This window comes from Cervus elaphus, chromosome 10 (assembly GCF_910594005.1).
Source record: "Cervus elaphus chromosome 10, mCerEla1.1, whole genome shotgun sequence".
Classification (NCBI taxonomy): domain Eukaryota; kingdom Metazoa; phylum Chordata; class Mammalia; order Artiodactyla; family Cervidae; genus Cervus; species Cervus elaphus.
The window spans coordinates 14,956,528-14,978,128 of record NC_057824.1 but is presented as its reverse complement, the minus strand read 5'-3'; the positions used below and the strand labels follow the sequence as shown (position 1 = coordinate 14,978,128).

The window sequence follows — 21,601 nt, the reverse complement described above, 5'->3', positions numbered from 1 at the left end:
ACGGGCCCATCCCATCACCTGCACACATTTGAGGCGGTTGCAGTGAATTCCTCTTTCCAGGGCCTTAGAAAAGATGAAAGAGGGATGGGGAGCTGGGCCTCCATGTCAGGCGTGCCTCCGTCAGAGCATGGGGCAGTGAGGCTGGGTGCACGTGTCCCTGTGGCTGGGGTCTGGGCCTCTGCTCACACTGTCCTGGCGTCAGGGTCCTGCTCAGGAGGCCCGGTGGGCTGAGAACCTGCGGACTCCTGGGGTCGCCTGCCAGGGTGGATGTGGCAGCCACTCCTGTGAGGGGCAAGGGTCTGCAGCAGAGGCTGCTTGGGGTCTCATGGGCATGGTGACAGGGAGGGTCCCATGGAGGCAGCCCAAAGGAAGCAGGAGGAGGCCACCCTCTCCGGGAAGGCAGCTTGCACCCACGGAGGACGGCCCGAGGTGGTGCTGGCTGGGGTGGGAGTGCTGCGGTGGGAAGGACTGGGGAGTGGGCCCAGGCCCGGCTGAGGGCCTGCTCTGGCCGTGCTTCTGGCCACTAGGAGCGAGAGTCTGGGTCACGGAGGGGTTCTGGATGCCCTGTAGCACCTGCTGAAGGAAGACCTGTCAGACTGGACGCCTGGCCTTGGCAAGTGCTGGAGGTGAGCCCAGGCACTGGACTCCAGAGAGGACACCACCAGCTCCGGCCCTGGCAGCCAGGCTGGACATCCAGGTGGACAGAGCAGGCTTACTCCTGGCAGGGTAGGGAATGCCAGGCATGGAGAGACTGTCCTGTCTCTGGCTGGGAGTCTTGCACGGACGGGGAGGTGGTGCAGCCAAGGCTCTTGGGTCACACCCCGCCCCCCGCCTTGAAGGACCCTCCTGTAGCCCCTCCGAAGCTTTCATTGTCTCCCTCAACCCAAGACTTGTGTTGATTTCCCCGAGTTCACAAATGACTCAGAGTGTGCAGACACCGTGCTGTCCAGTCCTGCAGTGTGGACAGGCAGGCAGAGGGTTCCATCCCTCTCCCAGACTCCAGTGACCAGCATCTACTCGTCCACTTTTATTTTCTGTGTGGCCAAGGACCAGGGCACCTTCTGAAGCCGTGCCCTGGGCTTAGCTTCCTGACCTGACCGTGGCAGCTCCTCTGTTCAGGGAGGACCACTGCCTCCTGGTCCCAGGCCAGCAAAGGGCCCCTGAGGACACATGGGGCCTCTGAGGCTGGAGGGGCTGGGCCCCGTGTGCCTCAGGAATCTGCACCCAGTGGGAGGGTCTTCAGGACCCCTGGTCCCGGGTTTGCTTCCGAGCTAGCCTGTGCCCCTCTTCCATGCACGGCTCCTGGTTAGCCGGGCCCATTCTGGGGTCTGTCTCTGGTGGTTGTGTCAGGACAGAGGGACGCCGGCAGACTCCCTCCAGCAGCCTCAGCCGGCGGGCCACCTTACGTCCAGCTCAGGGTGGCAGAGATGGGCCCCCCGCTGGCGGGTGAGCTCTAAGACAGGCAGAGCACGCAGAGCGTGCTGCCGCCTCTGCTGTGGGGCCTGACCGGGGGCGCCTGCTGGGGGAGCCAGGCTCCAGCGGGCGGGGAGCTCGGGGCCGGGGCGGAGGTCGCTGCTTCCGTCCTGCCTTTGGTTTGAGTGCAGCTGAGTGTAAGTAGGCATCAGTGGTCTGTTCACCTGTGTAAGTGTGTGAGTGAGCATGGAAGTGTTTACAGTTGTGCATGCGTAGGTGTGGGTATGGGAGTCTATGTAAACAGGCGTGGGTGAAGGAATATGGGGGCAAACATGAGTGTGAGTGGGTATGCTGTAGAAACTAGCTTTCGAGAAACCAAGCGACACTCGGAGAGTTGGAGAACTTGGGTTTATTCCGCCGCGGGCCCAGAGGAGTTAGCACACAAGCTCTGAGCCGTGACTGTTGGGTGTGTAGTTCCTTTATCGGGTCCCAATTCCCGGTCTGCGTTCTGTAGTCTGTTGGATACTGATGGGGAGGGAGTGGGGGACTGCCTGCCATTTACACAGACAAGCATAGTTAAGGTTACAGGGGCTAGACAATTGCAAAAGAAGGGGCAAGGGTGAGTGAGATGTTTTAGTTTCTAGAATTGGACGTTTCCATTTTCCTCAAAACTAGCTGATCTAGATGATCTAGACTATGCAAGAGGCAAGCTGAGTTACAGAAGCAGAGCATGTGTGTGTAAGTGCATGAAAGTAGGGGTATGTGTGTGCGAGTGAGGCTCGGAGGGAGTTAGAGAGACTTTGGCAGCTGGGCCTTGGAGGAGGCTGGGGGTTTAGGTCCCTGTAGATATAGGGCTGTTTCCTGGACTCTCCACTCTGCAAACACAAGTCAAAGCATCTGCTAAGGTCAGGACTCACTCCGGTCCGGGAGCGGGTTAATGGACCATCGGATTCGGTCCAGCTGGGCCACCAGGTCCTCCCGCTCTGACCAAGGCGCTTTCGACCCCCAGCCAGAGGTGTCCCTGCCGCCCTCCCGGAGGAGGTGGTTCTGGCCGGGCGGGCCGCGCGCATTCCTGAGCCCTGAGTCACGCGGCCGCCCCCTTCAGCCGGGCCCGCCCCCGGCGCGCACGCCCCTCGCTCCATGGCATTCCCCGGCGGACGGGCGGGCCGGACGGGCGGGCGGGGACTCGGCGCGGGCGCCCTCGGGCCGGCGGCGGCTGCCCCTCCCCGCAGCCCTCAGGACCCCCGGGACCCCCGGCGCTGGCGGCAGCGGTGAGTGAGCGCGCCGGGCGGGGCTGCACGCGGGGCGCGGGCCGGGTGGGTCCCGAGACGGCGTCCGCCGCGCCGGGGCAGGTCCCCAGCCCTCCGCCGCTGGAGCCTCTCAGAGCGGCGGGAGGCTGGCCGCGTCCCGGCTTCGAGGAGTCTCCGCCCGAGACGGCCGGACTTTCCTTCCCGGAGTTTCCCGAGCCGCGCGAGGAGGAGGCGGCCCAGCCCCGGATTCCTAACTCGGCGGGCTGCAAAAATAGCCTGTGGCCGAATTAGCGCGTCCAGGCGGCGGCCTGACCCGGCCGGACAGCTCGGCTCCAGCCCCCGCCCGACAGCTGAGGGTCCGGGCAGCGGGAGGGCTCGGGGTCCGGGGTGTCCCCAGGCGCCTCTGGGCTGTACCCTCCCCCCGCCCTTTACGCTTTCCTGCCCGGCCTCCACCAGTGGGTGGTGTCTCAAGTCGAAACTCCAGCTCGGAGGGTGGGACTTCTGGGTTGGACTTCTGCGGATCGTCGCTGTCCCAGCCGTCCCTTGGGATGGGAATAACTTCCGCAATAGCAGTAGCTGTGAAGCTGGGGGTGTGGGGAGGGACTGACCCACCTTCAGCTTCACAATCCTGCCTCTCGACACTGGAGGCTGCCGGGCATCCTCCGTACGTGTGCGCAGTGGCCAAGAGGAGCAGGCCAGGGCTTGAGCCTGCGGCCACTGTTTGGTGCCTGGAAGCAGGCCTTTTCCTGGCTGGGGAGATGGCTGGACCCCAGGTGCTCAGGACCCTGGGTTGGGGGGCCTGGCTGCCCACCCTGCTGGGGGCCCACCTGTCCCTGACCAGAGTTCCTCCTCGCGGGGGCACAGTTTGGGGGTGTGTGTCTGTGTATCCGGGTGAGCGAGGTCTGGATCTGGAGGCCCTAGCCCTGTGCTGGGAAAGGTCCTCCAACCCCCACTGGGGACTTCCTGGCAGAGGAGATTCAAGGATGAAACTGGCTTTTCAGGTTTGGCCCAGCTAGATGCTGGGTTATCCCCACTCTGGTGGGGCCAGTCCCAGCCCCCTTAGCCCCCACCCAGAGGTTAGGATGACCCAGCAGGTGGCCGGGGCCCAGGGGCTCCCTGAGGCTGAGCCCCTGCCACCGGGTTATTTTGGGCAAGCTGGGTCCTTTTCCTTGAGAAAAGCAGGGGCTACTTAGTAGGGCTCGTAGTGGGGTGACCCTGGATGAAAGGTGCCGGGGCCCCAGGCTCCCTCCCAGAGCGCTCACCGAGGGCCCAGACTTGGAGCACTGCAGTGAGAGCACTCCCTGTCCAGCATTCGCGGGACAGCCGGCAAACCGTTGCCCTTGGCAGTGCATAGTCCAGGGGACCCCATGGTTCAGAGGGATCACCCAGGTCGTGCCTGCCTTCCAGGGCCCCCCTGAGGGTCTCTGGACTCAAGCTGTTGCTCAGGGTACCTCTTGTAGCTCGTCTCCCCAGCTATGAGGGGCTCCCCCTGCCTGCCCACCCCTCCCCAGCTCCGGTTCCTGTGACAGGATCTACTTTCAGCCCAAGGATCAGATTCCTTAGCGGCTGCCTGTTTTCTGGGTTGGGTGTGTGAGGGTGGCTCCCTTCTCCCTGAGTTGAGATGCTCCGGGTGGCATGGGAGTCTCAGAGGGGCTGTTGGCCCTCCCCAGCCTGAGGATCCCAGATGGTCTGCCCTCCCTGGGGGGCCATGGCCCCCTCCCCAGCTCCTGGGCAGACATGGTCCAAGGCTTTGAACCGCCTGGAGGCTGGGTGACCGCAGGTGGTGACCGGCCTCTCTGAGCCTCAGTTTCCTGATCTGTAAGCTGGACGCAGAGGACCCCTGCAGGGGTTGTGACAGGTCAGGCGGGGCTAGTCAGAGTCAGGTTTGAGGCAGGTGTGCCAGGTTTCTGCTGGCTGAAGCCTTTTCTGTTCCAGTAGTACAGTTCAGGGGGTGGCGTCCCCTCTGGTGGCCTCGAGGGTGCTGTCCCCCAGCCGCAGCATCCTGGGCAGAGCCGCTGAGCCCGAGGCTGTGTGGGCACTGGGAGCATGTTGTGGGGCTGGTCAGGAGCACTTCTGGGGCTTCTGACTGGTGACAGGCTGCTCGTCTGTCCTCTGTCCAGGCCTGTTGATGGGGTATGGGTCTTTCCACTCCACAGCTTGAGGCAGGCTTGCAACCTGACTCCTGAGGTCCAGTTAGATCCCAGATTGTCACACCCAGAACCTGTTATAGCGAAGTTCCTGCCCTACCTGGAGCTGGCCGTGTGGCACGGACGCGTCCCCTGACCTTTCTGAGCCTGGTGCTTCCCGATCCCAGGGTGTGTCCGCCCTGTTAGGCCCAGCTGGGTCATAGGCTTTAATTGGTGGCCAGTGACCCCTGGGCCATCTGTGTCTGCCGAGCCTTCGGGCAGCGCCTGGTCATAAGGCCATGCCCCCTTTCTTACATCACCCTCGCAGGGCAGTCCTTTCAGGGCTTTCTAAAGCAGGGAGTCTCCTGTGGTTCTGGCTGGCACCCTACAGGTTCATCCGGAGTGACAGCTGGTATGGGTGCCTGGGGTGCAGGGATCCGTTTTCCTCCTAGAGATGGCACAGGGCACCGAGCAAGCCAAGGGCTAGGTCTCAGGTCTGCCCCGCTCCCTTCTGAGCCTCATATCTTCCACAGAAAAGTGGAGGGTCACTGGCTGGGGGTGAGGAGCGTGAGGGCCTGCCCAGGGTCATTCCCAACAAGATGCCGTAAACAGATGAGGTCAAGAGGCTCAGGGGAGCTGGCTCATTTCCGCTTTGCCAGAGTAGCACGTGGTGGAGGACCAGAGTCAAAACTCCCAAGGGAGACCTGGGGCTGGGCGTCAGACTCTGGGTCAAACGGGAGACTGAGGGTCAAAGATCAGGGCTCACAGTGGGAGGTCAGAGGAGCTGGCCCCTCCTGGGACCACACTCAGGTGAGCTGGGGTCACGTTGGGGCGGGTGTCCTGGGGTCACGTCGGGGCAGGTGTCCTGGGGTGGGGCCATTTGCTGCAGCTGACCTTGGTGGCTGGTGGTCCCTGGGGCAGGGTCAGCCCCAAGCTTGTGGTTCTGGTCCCGAGGCCAGGCCACCCACTTGGCCTCCAGATGCCCCTGGTCAGTGTTGTCCTCCAGGCGTGCAGGGCAGGCCTCAGTGCAGAAGCAAAGGCTCCAGCTTTAATCCAGCTGTGGCCTGTCCAGGCCTGGGTGGGCAAGAACCTCTCCCCCATCTCCTCCTGCTTCTTGGCTACACCTTCCCAAACCAAGCCCCTCTGAAGCGTGTCGCCCGGGTTGTCCCACGCCACACGCTCTGATACGCTCTGCTCTTGGGCTCTCCTCAGGGAGCTCCCCACAGCCGGCAGGCATCACTAGCCTCCTCCTTTCTTTCTTTTTTAGTTGAAGAACAGATAACTTAAGGGCTTCCCTGGTGGCCCAGAGGGTAAAGCGTCTGCCCACAATGCGGGAGACCCGGGTTTGATCCCTGGGTTGGGAAGATCCCCTGGAGGAGGAAATGGCAACCCACTCCAGTACTCCTGCCTGGAAAATCCCATGGACGGAGGAGCCTGGTGGGCTACAGTCCATGGGGTCGCAGAGTCGGACACGACTTCACTTTCACTTTCATAGATGACTTAGAGTATTATATTCTTTTTAGGTCCAGCCTGTGTTTTTTTTTAAAAATACTTATAGTTGTTTGTTTATTTTTGCCTGTGTTGCCGCATGGGCTCTTCACTAGTCACGGCCGGCGGGGGCACTCTCCCGTCGACGTGCATGGGCTTCTCACCGCGGTGCCTGCTCTTCTTGCGGAGCATGGGCTCTTCAGAAGCTGCGGCACGTGGACTTAATTGCTCCACGGCATGTGTGGTCTTCCCGGGTCAGGGATCGAACCCTTGTCTCCTGCACCGGCAGGCAGAGCCGTATCTGAATCAGCTGCTGCTTCTTGAGCACCTGTGTGTCCCAGGCTCCGCTGTGGTATCTGGATTTGAGAGGGGAAGGTTCTGGCTCGCTCAGGGTTACAGGTGGCAGAGGGAGCTGGGTCAGGACCCTGTCTCAGGCCAGGCTCCCACTCTGTCTCCTACTTCCCGGGCCCTCCCGGGCCCCTGCCCAGGACCTCCGGGGGTCATTGCCAGAACAGCTGCAGCTGCTCCTTGGGGGCCTGCCCCCTCCCGCTAGCCCTCTGCCTTGCTGGTTCCTGCTTACAGTGGCCCTTGTGGTGGCCCCCAGCCCCCCAAGCATCGCCTCGTGCTCCTGAGCTGCTGTTGATGCGCCTTCCCTCCCCGCGCTTCCTTTGGCCTGTCTGGGAGTCCCTGGTGGGTCTGGGCCCGAGGGGGCGGCCGTGAGTGTCGCTGGTGTGAGTCAGATGCCGTGACCGTGGCAGGCAGGCCCTCCCTGGGCTGAGGTCTCTCCCTGTGCTGGGGGCAGCAGAGGGGGGTGCTGTTGGGAGACCCCCCAGGGGCCGTCTAGGAACAAGAGCCCCCTGTGTGCCCGGGGAGACCCAGACACTGAGCCACTGTCTCCTCTGGGCGGGTGCTGTGCCCCCTTCCAGCCCAGACTCTTTGTCCGGCCTGGGCCTGTCCCTCCCCCACACCCTTGGGGCCCACTCTGGAGCCACTCCCAACCCTGCCTGTGAACCCCACCCGCTTGAGGTCCAGAGTTTGGCATGGGTTGACGGGGGCGGGGGGGATGGGTCACACAGGGCGGGTCAGGCCGGGAACCCACAGCTCCGGGGGCAAGGAGCCGTGTGGCATCCGGAGCGCCGTCCAGCCTCGGCCCCAGACGCGGCGGGTGCTGGGGGTGGGGTTGGGCACCTGGAGGTCTGTGTGTCCAGGAGGGAGCTGGAGCCTTCCTCATGAGAGGCTCCTGTGTCCGCTGGCCCTGGCTGGTGGGGGCAGGGGGTGCCTGGCTCCTCTCTGTGCCCCCCGCCCCCTCCCATCTCCTCCCAGGCCCCAGTGAAGGGGCATCTTCAGGAATTTCCCGTCACCCCACCTCATGGGGCCTGGCCCCTGTTAGCCCACACTCTGAGATGCCCGGTGGCCACTGAGCTGTGGCTCTGGAGCAGGCCTGCCCTGGGCACTGTGGGTCTGGTGTGGCAGGACGGAAAGCACATGTGTGGCTGTGCTCCCGACCAAGCCAGGGGGATCCAGGCCCTGGCAGGGTGACCCCGTGGGCAGAATGTGTGTCCTGGGGGAGCCGGCTGTGAGGAGGGGCCTTGGAGGGTCACAGGTGTGGGTGGTGGTGCGCGCCCGTCAGCGGGCAGGGGCTTCTGACTCTCCTGAGTGGAGGACCATCTTGTGGCACCTAGACGTTCTGGGTGTGTGTGTTTAAGCTTCTGCAGGGGTCAGTCCCCAGCACCCTGCCTGCGGGTTCCTCTCTGGACCTCGCAGTAGCCTCACCAGGAGCGTGTGAGGCTATGTGAGGCGTGGGGTTGGGTGGCGGGGCCAGGCTGACGGTACCAAGGCTTCCACTTGAAATGCTGAGGGGTTCCGTCCTGTCTGGCCCCTCCCCACAAGGCCCCAGGGGCGCAGCACCTCTGAGCGGTCCGATTGCCCGGGTCTCCAGCTGGCAGCCCCGGCCCAGTCACGACTCAGGAGGTGACCCAGGGTGTTGTCCCAGCCCTGCAGCTTCTGAGCTCCTTCTGTCTTCCCAACGTGCCTAGTACTGTCTGAGATTCCATCACTGGTGCTCAAGACCAGTGTCTTGCCCACAGGGCAGCTCACAGTCTCCCGGATCTGTGGAGGGGGGCTGGTGGATGACGAGGACACCGTCTCCCAGGATGCTGACTTGTGGCCTGCTTGGCCTCAGCCGTGCAACTCTGGGCTGGGTGGTGGTGTGAGTTGGACGTTGAGAGTTGGTCTCCTGGTTCAGACCCCAGAGGAACCCAGTTCTCAGTCAAGATGCCTTCATGTCAGACCTGCCTTCAGGTCCGTAGCGAGCTGGTGGAGGCTCCGAGCAGGGTCCCTCCCCTGGTCTGTGCAGAGCCAGTAGCAGCTGCATCTCTAGTTATGTGACCTTGGGCAAGGCCAGCGTCCCTTCCTAGGCCTCAGTTTCGCTATGCGTAAAGTCTCTCTGTGTCTCTCCAGGCAGTTGAGGGGGAGGCTCAGAGGTAGAGGCTGTGTCTCGTGACCTCGGTGCATGAGCCGCAGGCCCTGCAGGTCAGAATCTGTCAGGGTCTGGGGTGCTTTGAGAGGCTGAGAAAGTGAGAGTCTCCACAACGCCCCTGCTCCCCGTGGCCTCGTTGCGCGAGGACCCTCTCTGCTTGTTGTTGCTGAGTTGCTAAGTCATGACTCTTTGTGACTGCAGCACGCCAGGCCTCCTTGTCCTTCACTGTCTCCTGGAGTTTGCTCAAATTCGTGTCTATTGAGTCAATGATGCCATCCAGCTGTCTCATCCTCTGTCACCCCCTTCTCCTCTTTCCTTCAGTCTTTCCCAGCATCAGGGTCTTTTCCAGTGAGTAGGCTCTTCCCGTCAGGTGGCCAAAGTATTGGAGCTTCAGCTTCAGCATCTGTCCTTCCAATGACTATTCAGGACTGATTTCCTTTGGGATGGACCAGTTGCCTCTCCTTGTAGTTCAAGGGACTCTCCAGAGACTTCTCCAACACCACAATTCAAAAGCATCAATTCTTTAGTGCTCAAGCTTCTTTATGGTCCAACTCTCACGTCCATACATGACCACTGGAAAAACCACAGCTTTGACTAGATGGACCTTTGTTGGCAAAGTGATGTCTCTGATTTTTAATATGCTATCTAGGTTGGTCATAGCTTTCCTTCCAAGGAGCAAGCATCTTTTAATTTCGCAGCTGCAGTCACTGTCCACAGTGATTTTGGAGCCCAAGTAAATAAAGTCTGTCACTATTTCCACTTTTCCCCCTTCTGTTTGCCATGAAGTGATGGGACTGGATGCCATGATCTTACTTTTTTGAATGTTGAATTTTAAGTCAGCTTTTTCACTCTCATCTTTCACCTTCATCAAGAAGCTCTTTAGTTCTTCTTGGCTTTCTGCCATAAGGGTGGTGTCATCTGCATATCTGAGGTTATTGCTATTTCTCCTGGCAATCTTGATTCCAGCTTGTGATTCATCCAGCCCAGCATTTTGCATGATATACTCTGCGTATAAGTTAAATTAGCAGGGTGACAGTATGCAACCTTGACGTTCTTCTTTCCCAGTTTTGAATCAGACTGTTGTTCCATGCCCAGTTCTGTTGCCACTTGACCTGCATACAGATTTCTCAGGAGGCAGGTAAGGTGGTCTGGTATTCCCTTCTCTTAAGAATTTTCCAGTTTGTTGTGATCCACACAAAGGCTTTAGCGTAGTCAGTGAAACAGAAGTAGATGTTTTTCTGGGGTTCCCTTGCTTTCTCTATGATCCAATGGGTGTTGGCAATTTGATTTCTGGTTCCTCTGCCTTTTTAAAATCCATCTTGTACATCTGGAAGTTCCCATACTGTTGAAGCCTAGCTTGAAGGATTTTGAGTATTACCTTGCTATCATGCAAAATGAGCCAATTGTATGGTAATTTGAACCTTCTTTGGCATTGCTCTTCTTTGGGATTGGAATGAAAACTGACCTTTTCTGGTCCTGTGGCCACTGCTCAGTTTTCCAAATTTGCTGGCATACTGCGTGGTACACGTTCATAGCATCATCTTTGAGGATTTTAAATAGCTCAGCTGGAATTCCATCACCTCCACTAGCTTTGTTGGTACTGGTGCTCCCTTAAGCCCGCTTGACTTCACATTCCAAGATGTCTGGCTGTAGGTGAGTGACCACACCATCATGATTATCTGGGTCACCAAGACCTTTTTTGTACACCTCTTCTGTGTATTCTTGCCACCACTTCTTAATCTTTTCTTCTGTTAGGTCCTTATCATTTCTCTCCTTTATTGTGCCCATGCTTGCATGAAATGTCCTCTTGATATCTCCAGTTTTATTGGAGTGATCTCTAGTCTTTCCCATTCTACTGTTATCCTCTATTTTTTTGCATTGCTTTCTTATCTCTCCTTGCTGTTCTTTGGAGGTCTGCATTCTGGTGGGTATATCTTTCCCTGTCTTGCTTGTCTTTCACTTCTTTTCTTTGCTTAGCTATTTTTTCTATATACTTTCCTCAGACAACCACTTTGCCTTCATGCATTACTTTTTCTTTCGGATGGTTTTGATTACAACCTTCTGTACAATGTTACGAACCTCTGTCCATAGTTCTTCAGGCAATCTATCAGATATAATCCCTTGAATCTGTTTGTCACTTCCACTGTTTAATCATAAGGGATTTGATTTATGCAATATTTGAATGGCCTAGTGGTTTTCCCTGCTTTCTTTAATTTCAGCCTGAATTTTGCAATAAGGAGCTCATGGTCTGAGCTACAGTCAGTTCCAGGTCTTGTTTTTGCTGACTGTATAGAGCTTCTCTGTCTTTGGCTGCAAAGAACATAGTCTGATTTCTATGTTTCCCACCTGGTGATGTCCATGTGTAGAGTGTTTCCAGGCCCTGTGGTTCTTTTCTGGGGCCAGGGAAGCAGACCTGCTCGAAAAGTGCTGTTTTGTGAAGAGGGAAGTAAGTGCCAAGGAGCCCTGCTTATGTGGCTGCTGCCTCATGGTTCCATGGCTGGGCTGGGGTGGACCGCATCAACCCCTTAGCTCTGGGTCCTGGGCCCTGCCCCTGTGCCCAGGGGAATGGAGCTTAGGCTCAGTTCAGTTCAGTCTCTCAGTCATGTCCGACTCTTTGCGACCCCTTGAACTGCAGCATGCCAGGCTTCCCTGTCCTCCACCAACTCCTGGAGCTTGTTCAAACTCATGTCCATTGAATCGGTGATGCCATCCAACCATCTCATCCTCTGTCATCCCCTTCTCCTCCTGCCTTCAATCTTTCCCAGCATCAGGGTCTTTTCTGAGTCAGTTCTTCACATCAGGTGGCCAAAGTTTCAGCTTCAGCATCAGTCTTTCCAATGAATATTCAGGACTGATTTTCTTTAGGATGGATTGATTGGATCTCCTTGCAGTCCAAGGGGCTCTCAAGAGTCTTCTCCAACACCACAGTTCAAAAGCATCAATTCTTCGGCATTCAGCTTTCTTTATGGTCCAATTCTCACATCCATACATGATTACTGGAAAAACCATAGCTTTGACTAGATGGATCTTTGTCAGCAAAGTAGTGTCTGCTTTTTAATATGCTGTCTAGGTTTGTCATAGCTTTTCTTCCAAGGAGCAAGCATCTTTTAATTTCATGGCTGCAGTCACCATCTGTAGTGATTTTGGAGCCCCAAAAAAGAAAGTCTGTCACTGTTTCCATTGTTTCCCCCATCTATTTGCCATGAAGTGATGGGACCAGATGCCATGATGTTTGTTTTTTGAATGTTGAGTTTTAAGCCAACTTTTTCACCATCTTCTTTCACTTTCATCAAGAGGCTCTTTAGTTCCTCTTGGCTTTCTGCCATAAGGATGGTGTCATCTGCATATCTGAGGTTATTAATATTTCTCTCAGCAATTTTGATTCCAGCTTGTGATTCATCCAGCTTGGCATTTTGCATGATGCACTCTGCATATAAGTTAAATAACCAGGGTGACAATATACAGCCTTGACGTACTCCTTTCCCAATTTGGAACCAGTCTGTTGTTCCACGTCCAGTTCTAACTGTTGCTTCTTGACCTGCATACAGATTTCTCAGGAGGCAGGTAAGGTAGTCTGGTATTTCCATCACTTGAAGAATTTTCCACAGTTTGTGGTGATCCACACAGTCAAAGGCTTTGGCATAGTCAATAAAGCAGAAGTAGATGTTTTTCTGTAACTCTCTTGCTTTTTCAGTGATCCAGAGGATGTTGGCAATTTGCTCTCTGGTTCCTCTGCCTTTTCTAACACCAGCTTGAACATCTGGAAGTTCTTGGTTCATGTACTGTTGAAGCCTATCTTGGAGAATTTTGAGCATTACTTTGCTAGCATGTGAAATGAGTGCAGTTGTGAGGTAGTTAGCTCAGTTGGTAAAGAATCTGCAATGCAGTAGACCCTGGTTTGATTCCTAGGTCAGGGAGATCCCCTGGAGAAGGGATAGGCTACCCACTCCAATATTCTTGGGCTTACCTTGTGGTTAGCTGGTAAACAATCTGCCTGCAATGCGGGAGACCTGGGTTTGATCCCTGGGTTGGGAGGATCTCCTGGAGAAGGGAAAGGCTACCCACCCCAGTATTCTGGCCTAGAGAATTCCATGGACTGTATAGTTCATGGGGTCACAAAGAGTTGGACACGACTGAGGGACTTTCACTTGGAACATTCTTTGGCACTGCCTTTCCTTGGGATTGGAATGAAAGCTGACCTTTTCCGGTCCTTGGCCACTGCTGAGTTTTCCAAATTTGTTGGCATATTGAGCACAGCACTTTAACGGCATCATTTTTTAGGGTTTGAAATAGCTCAGCTGGAGTTCCATCACCTCCACTAGTTTTGCTCTTCGTAGGGGCTTAGGGTGGCGCTGAGCAAAGTGCAAGTAAGTCCAAGTGTTAGTCGCTCAGTCGTGTCTGATCCTTTGCAACTCCATGGACTGTAGCCTGCCAGGTTCCTCTATCGATAGAAAAATTCTCCAGGCAAGAAGACTGAAGTGGGTAGCCATTTCCTTCTCCAGGGGATCGTCCCCACCCAGGGTTCGAACCCTGGCCTCCTGCCTTGTGCAGATTCTGTATGGTGGGCGACCCGCAGGGAGCTGCTTTGCGGACGTTTCTTGGTGTGTGGCGCCCCCTGGTGGTGATAGCGGCGCTTCCACTAGGTGGTTTTCAGGAGGTCGGGGGGCTTCCCAGCTGGTGCTAGTGGTAAAGAACCCCCTGCCAGTGAAGGAGATTTAAGAGGCTCGGGTTCAGTACCCGGGTTGGGAAGATTCCCAAGAGCACAGCAACCCACAGTGTGCCTGGAGAATCCCATGGAAAGAGGAACCTGGCACCTTACAGTCCACAGGGTCACAAAGAGTCAGACACCAAAGCGGCTTGGCACGCACGCAAGCACCTGGCTGTCGGAACCCTCGGCCTCTGGGAATCCAGGTGGCCCTCCTCAGAGAGAGGGAGGGCCCCTGCACCCTGTCTGGACACAGTGGGCCTTCCGTCTCTGGAGAAGCTGTCACGGTGGCTAGGATACTGAAGGCCACCCTGGGATTCGCCCTGTGTACAGACCAGGCCGGCTCCTCAGCCCCTGCGCCTCCTCGTGCTTCTGCCCCGGCCATCCCCTGTGTGGGCAGCAGCCTGCCTGCGGCTGTGCTCTCCGGATCACGCTGAGAGTCTTTACTCTGATGTAAGGCTTCCTCTGACGTCAGAGTAAAAGGCTCTGCTTCACAGCCTTCCCGGGCAGGCAGCTGTCACGTGCTGTTCATCCCCGTCACACTTTGCAACCTTTAACTCAGTGTACTATCCATGTGGGCTTCCTGTCTGTCTCACTCCTGCTCCAGCACAAAGTAGGAACTTTGTTTTGGATTTGTTTCTCCACCAATGAGTCCTGAGCACCTGTGAGTGGCTCATAGTGGGTCCTGAACTGTTTGTCACATGAATGTGTATCGTCTGGGGACCCAGTGTGTGCCTGGCCGTGTCTTGAGATGTCAGAGACAGGCAGTGAGCCCGTGGGTGCTGATCTGTGCTGGGGCCATCTCTTCTGTTTATCACTGACCCTCCCTCCTCCCGGGCCTGGGCCTGCGGAACCGCAGAGACCTGTCCCTGTTGTGTTTTGGCCGTGCCGCATGGCTTTGGGATCCCCGTTCCCTGACCTGAGATTGAACCCAGGCCCATGGCGGTATTAAAGTGCTGTGTCCTAACCCCTGGGCCAGCGGCATTTCCTCTCACACTGTTACTGAGTAACACACCATGCCCCCAGGCCCGCCTAGTCTGCCTGAACCATGGGCGAGGCCCGCAGGGACAGCAGCAGCAGCCTGCAGCACAAGAAGCCGCCGTGGCTGAAACTGGACATCCCGGCCGTGGTGCCCCCGGCAGCAGAGGAGCCCAGCTTCCTGCAGGTAGGCCCTGGGCAGCGGGGGCTGCAGGTCCAGCCCGTCCAGCGCCCTCACCAGGACCCCGTTGCCCAGCCCTTGAGACGCCAGGCATTCCTGCGGAGCGTGAGCATGCCGGCCGAGCCCGCCCGCGTCCCTTCGCCCCACCAGGAGCCCCGGCGGCCGGCGCTGCAGCGCCAGATGTCCATCACGCAGACCATCCGCAGGTACTGGGCTGTCCTGGCTGCTCGGGGCAGGCGGGGCCCTGGGGCAGAGGCAGCACACAGGGTCCCTTCAGTCCCGGGGCTGGGAGCGGGGCGGGGGCCTTCTCGATCCTGCCCCTGCATCCCCGATCCCCTGCTCTGGGGCCGGCTGCCGTCGCCTGCTCCTTTCTCTGCCCCCAGCACCTGCTCTCTCCTCTCTGTCTCCCCACCCAACGCTCTGGCCCCGGACAGCCGCCGGGTGTGCTCTCTGTGCGTCCACACTCTGCCCCCGTCGGGCCCCGTGCTGCCCGCAGGGCCCTCCCGCAGCGCCCGTCTCTCTCGGTCCCTGCTCAGGTACCGTGGGCAGGGCAGGCGTGTGTTGGCATCCGCGAGTGTGAGCATGGCTTGTGGGCTCCTGGAGCTGGCAGCGTTGCTGGTGTCCCCAGGGCTCCTGACAGCAGGTGCAGCAGCGTTTCTGCTTGCATGGCCGAGGGCTGTGGGCAGCCTGCCCCGGGCTGCGGCACCCGCTTCCTGGGTCCTACCGTGTGCCGGCCCAGCTGCTGCTCGTGGCCATGCTCCGTCTGGCTGAACTCTGACCTCTGTCCAGCCTCAAGGATGGCGTGAGGGCGTGTGTGAAACACCCGTTTCACCCAGGCCTGCCGTCTCTGGTGCTGGTGGCAGTTTGGAGTTGGCTGACTGTGTGGGGGTGGCCAGGGCTGGAACCCTCTTCTCCCCTTGATCAGCCACAGCCCACCTGGGCCCCTGGAGGGTCTGGAGGCCTGCGGCAGGCATGCCCAGGGGGAGTGCCTCTGAGGCCCAGGCCGGGGGCGGGGACAGCCGGGCGCCCTCACTGACCCCCTCTCCCGGCAGGGGCACGGCTGACTGGTTTGGAGTGAGCAAGGACAGTGACAGCACCCAGAAGTGGCAGCGCAAGAGCATCCGCCACTGCAGCCAGCGCTACGGGAAGCTGAAGCCCCAGGTCATCCGGGAGCTAGACCTGCCCAGCCAGGACAATGTGTCGCTAACCAGCACCGAGACGCCGCCTCCTCTGTACGTGGGGCCGTGCCAGCTGGGCATGCAGAAGGTATGCCCTCCCATGGGTCCCTCACGCAGCTCCTCTGGGCGGGGCCGGGGACACAGTCAGCCAGAACAAAGGCGGTCCCTGGGAGCTCCTGGATTCAGATGGTGGTCGGCTGCTCCTGTAAAGGCTCCTAAGATGCTCTCTGGGATGAGGGGCTCCTGAGGGAGGACAGGGACCTGGGACTGAACCTTGGCCCGTGTCTGGATGGGGAGCAACGCGGGATGGACAGCACTGGAACACAAACACAGGCGGAGAGGGGGCCCTGGGCGCACTGGGCTCGGGCCAAACCCACTCAGCTGTCCAGGAGCCCGCTGGGTGGGGACGTTGAGCAGCAGCTGTGTTCTCCGCAGTGGGGTCTAGGGTGGGGAAGGAGACCCCTTGGCCAGACCCAGCCCCAACTCCGGCATCTCCTCCCCTCCTCCAGATCATAGACCCCCTGGCCCGGGGCCGGGCCTTCCGCTTGGCGGATGATGCCGCCGACGGCCCGAGCGCCCCGCACACGCCCGTCACGCCGGGTGCCGCCTCCCTCTGCTCCTTCTCCAGCTCCCGCTCCGGTTTCAACCGGCTCCCGCGGCGGCGCAAGCGCGAGTCGGTGGCTAAGATGAGCTTCCGGGCAGCTGCTGCGCTGGTGAAGGTGGGTGCGGGGGCCCAGGTGGGGTTTGGGGGCGGGTTGGTTGCATGGAGCCGCGCGCTTACTCCCTCGCTGGCAGGGTCGCTCGGTTAGGGATGGCACGTTACGCCGTGCCCAGCGCCGAAGCTTCACTCCTGCCAGCTTCCTGGAAGAGGACACAGCTGACTTCCCTGATGAGCTGGACACGTCCTTCTTTGCCCGGGTAAGAGCCTGGCGCCATCACCCTGACCCCTCTGCCTAAGCTTCCCACGCTGACCGTGCGTCTTTGCTCAGGAAGGTGTCCTCCACGAGGAGCTGTCCACTTACCCAGACGAGGTGTTCGAGTCCCCATCGGAGGCAGCTCTTAAAGACTGGGAGAGAGCCCCAGAGCAGGTGGACCTCACGGGCGGTGCCCTGGACCGCAGTGAGCTGGAGCGCAGCCATCTGATGCTGTGAGTGCCTCCTGGCGAGCTCCGTGGGGGAAACGCCTCCCGGCTGTCAGGAGCAGTTGCTCAAAGGCATGAGGCCCAAGGGGATCCCCGGAGGGGGTCATCTCGTGGACTGGGAACACAGCTTGGCAACTAGGTTTGGGGGCCCCAGGGCTGGGCACCGTTCAAATTGGGCTGCTCATCCCTGGAAGAGGATGGCCGTCCCAGAGCCCACAGCCTGGAGAGGATCCAGCGGGCGAGGAGGTGGCGTCAGTACTCGCAGATGTAGGTCTGACCCCACCTGCCTGCCATCCCAGAAGTGGCTCAGGCCGCTCTGCTTCTGCTCGGCGGGGCTGACTTCAGCCTGTCGCACATGGGAGCAGGACAGACTCGAGGGTCGTCCTGGCCTCGCCGGGGATGGACTGCAGCGTGCGGGCGCTCTGGGGCTGGCGGTGACAGTGCCCCCCCTCCCCAGGCCCCTGGAACGTGGCTGGCGCAAGCAGAAGGAGGGCGGTGCAGCGGCCCCGCAGCCCAAGGTGCGGCTGCGGCAGGAGGTGGTGAGCACAGCGGGGCAGCGGCGGGGCCAGCGCATCGCGATGCCGGTGCGCAAGTTGTTTGCCAGGGAGAAGCGGCCGTATGGGCTGGGCATGGTGGGCCGGCTAACCAACCGTACTTACCGCAAGCGAATCGACAGCTATGTCAAACGCCAGATCGAGGACATGGACGACCACAGGTAGGCCACGAGGGGAGCACGGCTCCAGGTGGGCGCGGGCGCCCCAGGTTGGGGATGGCGCCTCTGCTGACGCTTTGCCCGCAGGCCCTTCTTCACCTACTGGCTCACGTTCGTGCACTCGCTCGTCACCATTCTGGCCGTGTGCATCTATGGCGTGGCGCCCGTGGGCTTCTCGCAGCACGAGACCGTAGACTCGGTGAGCCCCGGTGCCCGCCGGGTGCCCGCCGGGTGCCCTCCCGGTCCCGCCCTGCAAGGTCTGGACTCCCTCTCAACCACTCTGACGGGAGGGGGCGCGACCGAGCTCTGTCTTATCTTTCTTTCCACCTCCCAGGTGCTGCGCAACCGTGGGGTCTATGAGAATGTCAAGTACGTGCAACAGGAGAACTTCTGGATCGGGCCCAGCTCGGTGAGGGCGGGGCAGGGCGGGGCAGGGCCGGGTCCAGTGAGATGAGGGCGGGGCGGGGCGGGGCCCGGTGAGGTGAGGGCGGGGCAGGGCGGGGCGAGGGCGGGGCCCGGTTAGGGAAGGGCGGGGCGAGGGCGGGGCCCGGTGAGGGAAGGGCGGGGCGGGGCCGGTGAGATGAGGGCGGGGCGGGGCGGGGCCCTGGGCTCTCCGAGGCCCAGCCGCAGCTGTGCGTTGTCCTCCCCGCAGGAGGCCCTCATTCACCTGGGTGCCAAGTTCTCGCCGTGCATGCGCCAGGACCCTCAGGTGCATAGTTTCATCCATGCTGCGCGTGAGCGCGAGAAGCACTCGGCCTGCTGCGTGCGTAACGACCGGTCGGGCTGTGTGCAGACCTCGGAGGAGGAGTGCTCGGTGAGTACCCGCCCGCAACTCAGTTCGCACCCTTGTCTGCACCTTGTTTGTTTCCTTGGGACTTCAGGCAGAGCTGGTTGAGTTGTCTTAAAAGCCTGGTTCTCAGCACACGATGCTGGCCGTCTGTGCAAGGCCCCTCGCCTCAGTCTTTCCTTCTTATCCCATCCCTCCTCCATCTCCCGCTGCTCCCCCTGCAGACTGTGTGTCTTTAATTTTATTGTTATTTTTTTAAATGGCTGACCGGCAGGGCTTGGGGGATCTTAGTTTCTGGACGAGGGATCCAACCCAGGCCCTGGCAGTGAAAGTACCAAGTCCTAACCACTGCACCACCAGGGAATTCTGCATGTTTTTAATTTGGGTGTGGCCTTCCCAAAAACTTCCATCTTGTTTTTGGGCACCTGTCATAACTTTATGTAAGTGGTATTGCCTTACTTTTCTCACTAAATTTTAAACAGTTTCATCCAAGTTTTTATCATCTTATGTGGAGCTCCCAGTGTGTACCAGTTGCCTATATTTGGGCACCGGTGGTTTCTGTTTTCAAGCTAATAGGAGCTATGCTGTTGAACTTACAACAATCTCCCAACATGCAAGCAGTTTCCCGAGTGCAAATTCATGGTGGGGCTGCGGGGCATGCGGGTGTGTAGAGCCAGAGGGAGGAGCTCAGGGTCTCTGATCCCGGCCTCCGGGAGACAGTGGGATGGTGGGCTCTGACCAGGGCTGAGCCTGTGTCCTCCCACAGTCCACGCTGGCAGTGTGGGTGAAGTGGCCCCTGCATCCCAGTGCCCCAGACCTTGCTGGCCAAAAGAGGCGTTACGGCTCTGTCTGCCACCAGGATCCCAGGTCAGCCCTGCTGCGACCCCCAGCTCCGTTAGTCCCTGTCTCCCTTGGGAGTGGGGTGGGGGTGGGGAGGAATAATCGCTCTCCTATCGCCCAGTAGGGCGGGAGGGTGCTAAGCCAAGGGCACAGAGCGAGGTCTGACCACATCCTGGGTTCGTGCAGGGTGTGTGATGAGCCTTCTTCTGAGGACCCCCACGAGTGGCCAGATGACATCACCAAGTGGCCGGTGAGCTGGTGTGGAGGGGCTGTTCAGAAGTCGCCTCACTGTGTCGGGGAGGAATCCACACCTCATCCATCAGTGATGCCAGAGGTCTCCCCCGAGGGACCACCACGTTTTCAGATGCTCTGCCTTGGCCTTCAGCCACCCAGTCCATCCACTACAGCCTCCCTCTCTAAGTAGAACCAGGTGGAGCCTTAAGAGTCAAATGACATGATGCCAATTTGACTGAGGCCCAGGGTTTGTGACCTGCTTGAGGCCAACAGGGGCCTGTCTCCTACCCTAGGAGCCTGTCCATCTCTGTTCCAACCAAGTGTGGTGTGGGGCCCAAGGTTAGGGGTGACCTTGACCCAACTCATCCCCATTTGTGACCCAGATCTGCACCAAAAACAGTGCTGGGAACCACACCAACCACCTGCACATGGACTGTGTCATCACGGGCCGGCCCTGCTGCATCGGCACCAAGGGCAGGTAGGGGTGCCCTGGTCCTGGGCACAGAGCGTCGCCCTGGGGCTGAGGCCTGCTCCTGTATCCAGTCCGAAACGACCCAGGATCCCGGGGGGCTTGGGGTGAGGAAGGGGCCAGACCTATTCAGGCCAACAAGGTGGGCGAGTGGGGCCGAAACCTGAGCCTGGGAGTCCTCCCAGCTCTGGCCTGACCTTCCAGGTGTGAGATCACCTCCCGGGAGTACTGTGACTTCATGAGGGGTTACTTCCACGAGGAGGCCACACTCTGCTCCCAGGTAGGCCTCTGGGGAGGGCCCCTCCCCATGCTGCGGCCGTGGCGGGCGGCGGCGGGCGTTCACCGTCCCTCTGCACAGGTGCACTGCATGGACGACGTGTGTGGGCTCCTGCCCTTCCTCAACCCCGAGGTGCCCGACCAGTTCTACCGCCTGTGGCTGTCCCTCTTCCTGCACGCTGGGCAAGTGACACCACGTGGGCTGGGGGGGGAGGGGTCCCCGGGACCCCAGGACTGGCTGGTCAGCGCTCCTTGCTGCCCCCTCCCCACAGGGTCCTGCACTGCCTGGTGTCGGTCTGCTTCCAGATGACCGTCCTGCGGGACCTGGAGAAGCTGGCGGGCTGGCACCGCATTGCCATCATCTACCTGCTCAGCGGCGTCACTGGTAACCTGGCTAGCGCCATCTTCCTGCCGTACCGGGCTGAGGTAAGGCTGCCCGCCCCACGTGCCACCCGGCAGACCCGCGTCCCTGCCGTGCCCCGTCCCGCCTGGGGCTCCCGTCCCGATCCACTCTGGGCCAAGGGAGGGGGGCGGGCGGCCAGCTCCTGCCCACTGGCTCAGGGTCACCTGCACCCCCAGGTGGGCCCTGCCGGCTCGCAGTTTGGCATCCTGGCCTGCCTCTTCGTGGAGCTCTTCCAGAGCTGGCAGATTCTGGCACGGCCCTGGCGCGCCTTCTTCAAGCTGCTGGCTGTGGTGCTCTTCCTCTTCACCTTCGGCCTGCTGCCCTGGATCGACAACTTCGCCCACATCTCGGGCTTCATCAGTGGCCTCTTCCTCTCCTTTGCCTTCCTGCCCTACATCAGCTTTGGCAGGTTCGACCTGTACCGCAAGCGCTGCCAGATCATCGTCTTTCAGCTGGTCTTCCTGGGCCTGCTGGCCGGCCTGGTGGTCCTCTTCTACTTCTACCCCATCCGCTGCGAGTGGTGTGAGTTCCTCACCTGCATCCCCTTCACCGACAAGTTCTGTGAGAAGTACGAGCTGGATGCCCAGCTCCACTGAGCCGGCGGGCACGGGGCTGTGTGCCCACGGCCGGAGCCAGGACTGCGGCTCAGGACTCTGCCCAGGAGCCCTGCTTCCCACACACTTTGCTGTGTTCACTGCTGTTGAACCCCTTGTGCTTCCGGGCATTTATCACACTAGTTCCCGAGATTACCTTCTAACTAGCCTTCTGACGACCACCTCATGTGGCCAATAAACAGACCGGGAGCGTTTTAGCTGCCACTAACTCAACCAAACCTGCCACCTCCTTTCTGGTTTCCGGCTGGGTGCTGTGGAAGGATGTCCTTCGGGCCCCAGGCCTCCCACCCACAAGTTCCCAGAACAGGGCATTCACGTCAGGTACAC

General features: G+C 59.6%; 1 protein-coding gene across 3 annotated transcripts; it reads left to right on the top strand.

Moving 5' to 3' along the window:
* The first annotated feature begins 606 nt into the window (after positions 1–606).
* RHBDF1 (rhomboid 5 homolog 1) lies at positions 607–21,487 on the top strand. 3 transcript variants are annotated; one of them, XM_043915682.1, is made up of 18 exons: positions 2,529–2,684; positions 14,488–14,626; positions 14,696–14,826; positions 15,673–15,886; positions 16,308–16,517; positions 16,594–16,716; positions 16,788–16,945; positions 17,397–17,654; positions 17,739–17,850; positions 17,986–18,060; positions 18,304–18,465; positions 19,205–19,305; positions 19,465–19,528; positions 19,896–19,990; positions 20,186–20,261; positions 20,340–20,440; positions 20,530–20,683; positions 20,837–21,487. In XM_043915682.1, the coding sequence occupies exons 2-18, from the start codon at positions 14,510–14,512 to the stop codon at positions 21,254–21,256; spliced, it is 2,571 nt and encodes an 856-aa protein (XP_043771617.1). In that variant the 5' UTR covers positions 2,529–2,684; positions 14,488–14,509; the 3' UTR covers positions 21,257–21,487. The 3 variants fall into 3 exon arrangements, with proteins under 3 accessions (XP_043771616.1, XP_043771617.1, XP_043771615.1); XM_043915681.1 differs by lacking the exon at positions 2,529–2,684 and adding an exon at positions 607–626 and having other exon boundaries at positions 14,488–14,826; XM_043915680.1 differs by having other exon boundaries at positions 14,488–14,826.
* Positions 21,488–21,601: the final 114 nt, after the last annotated feature.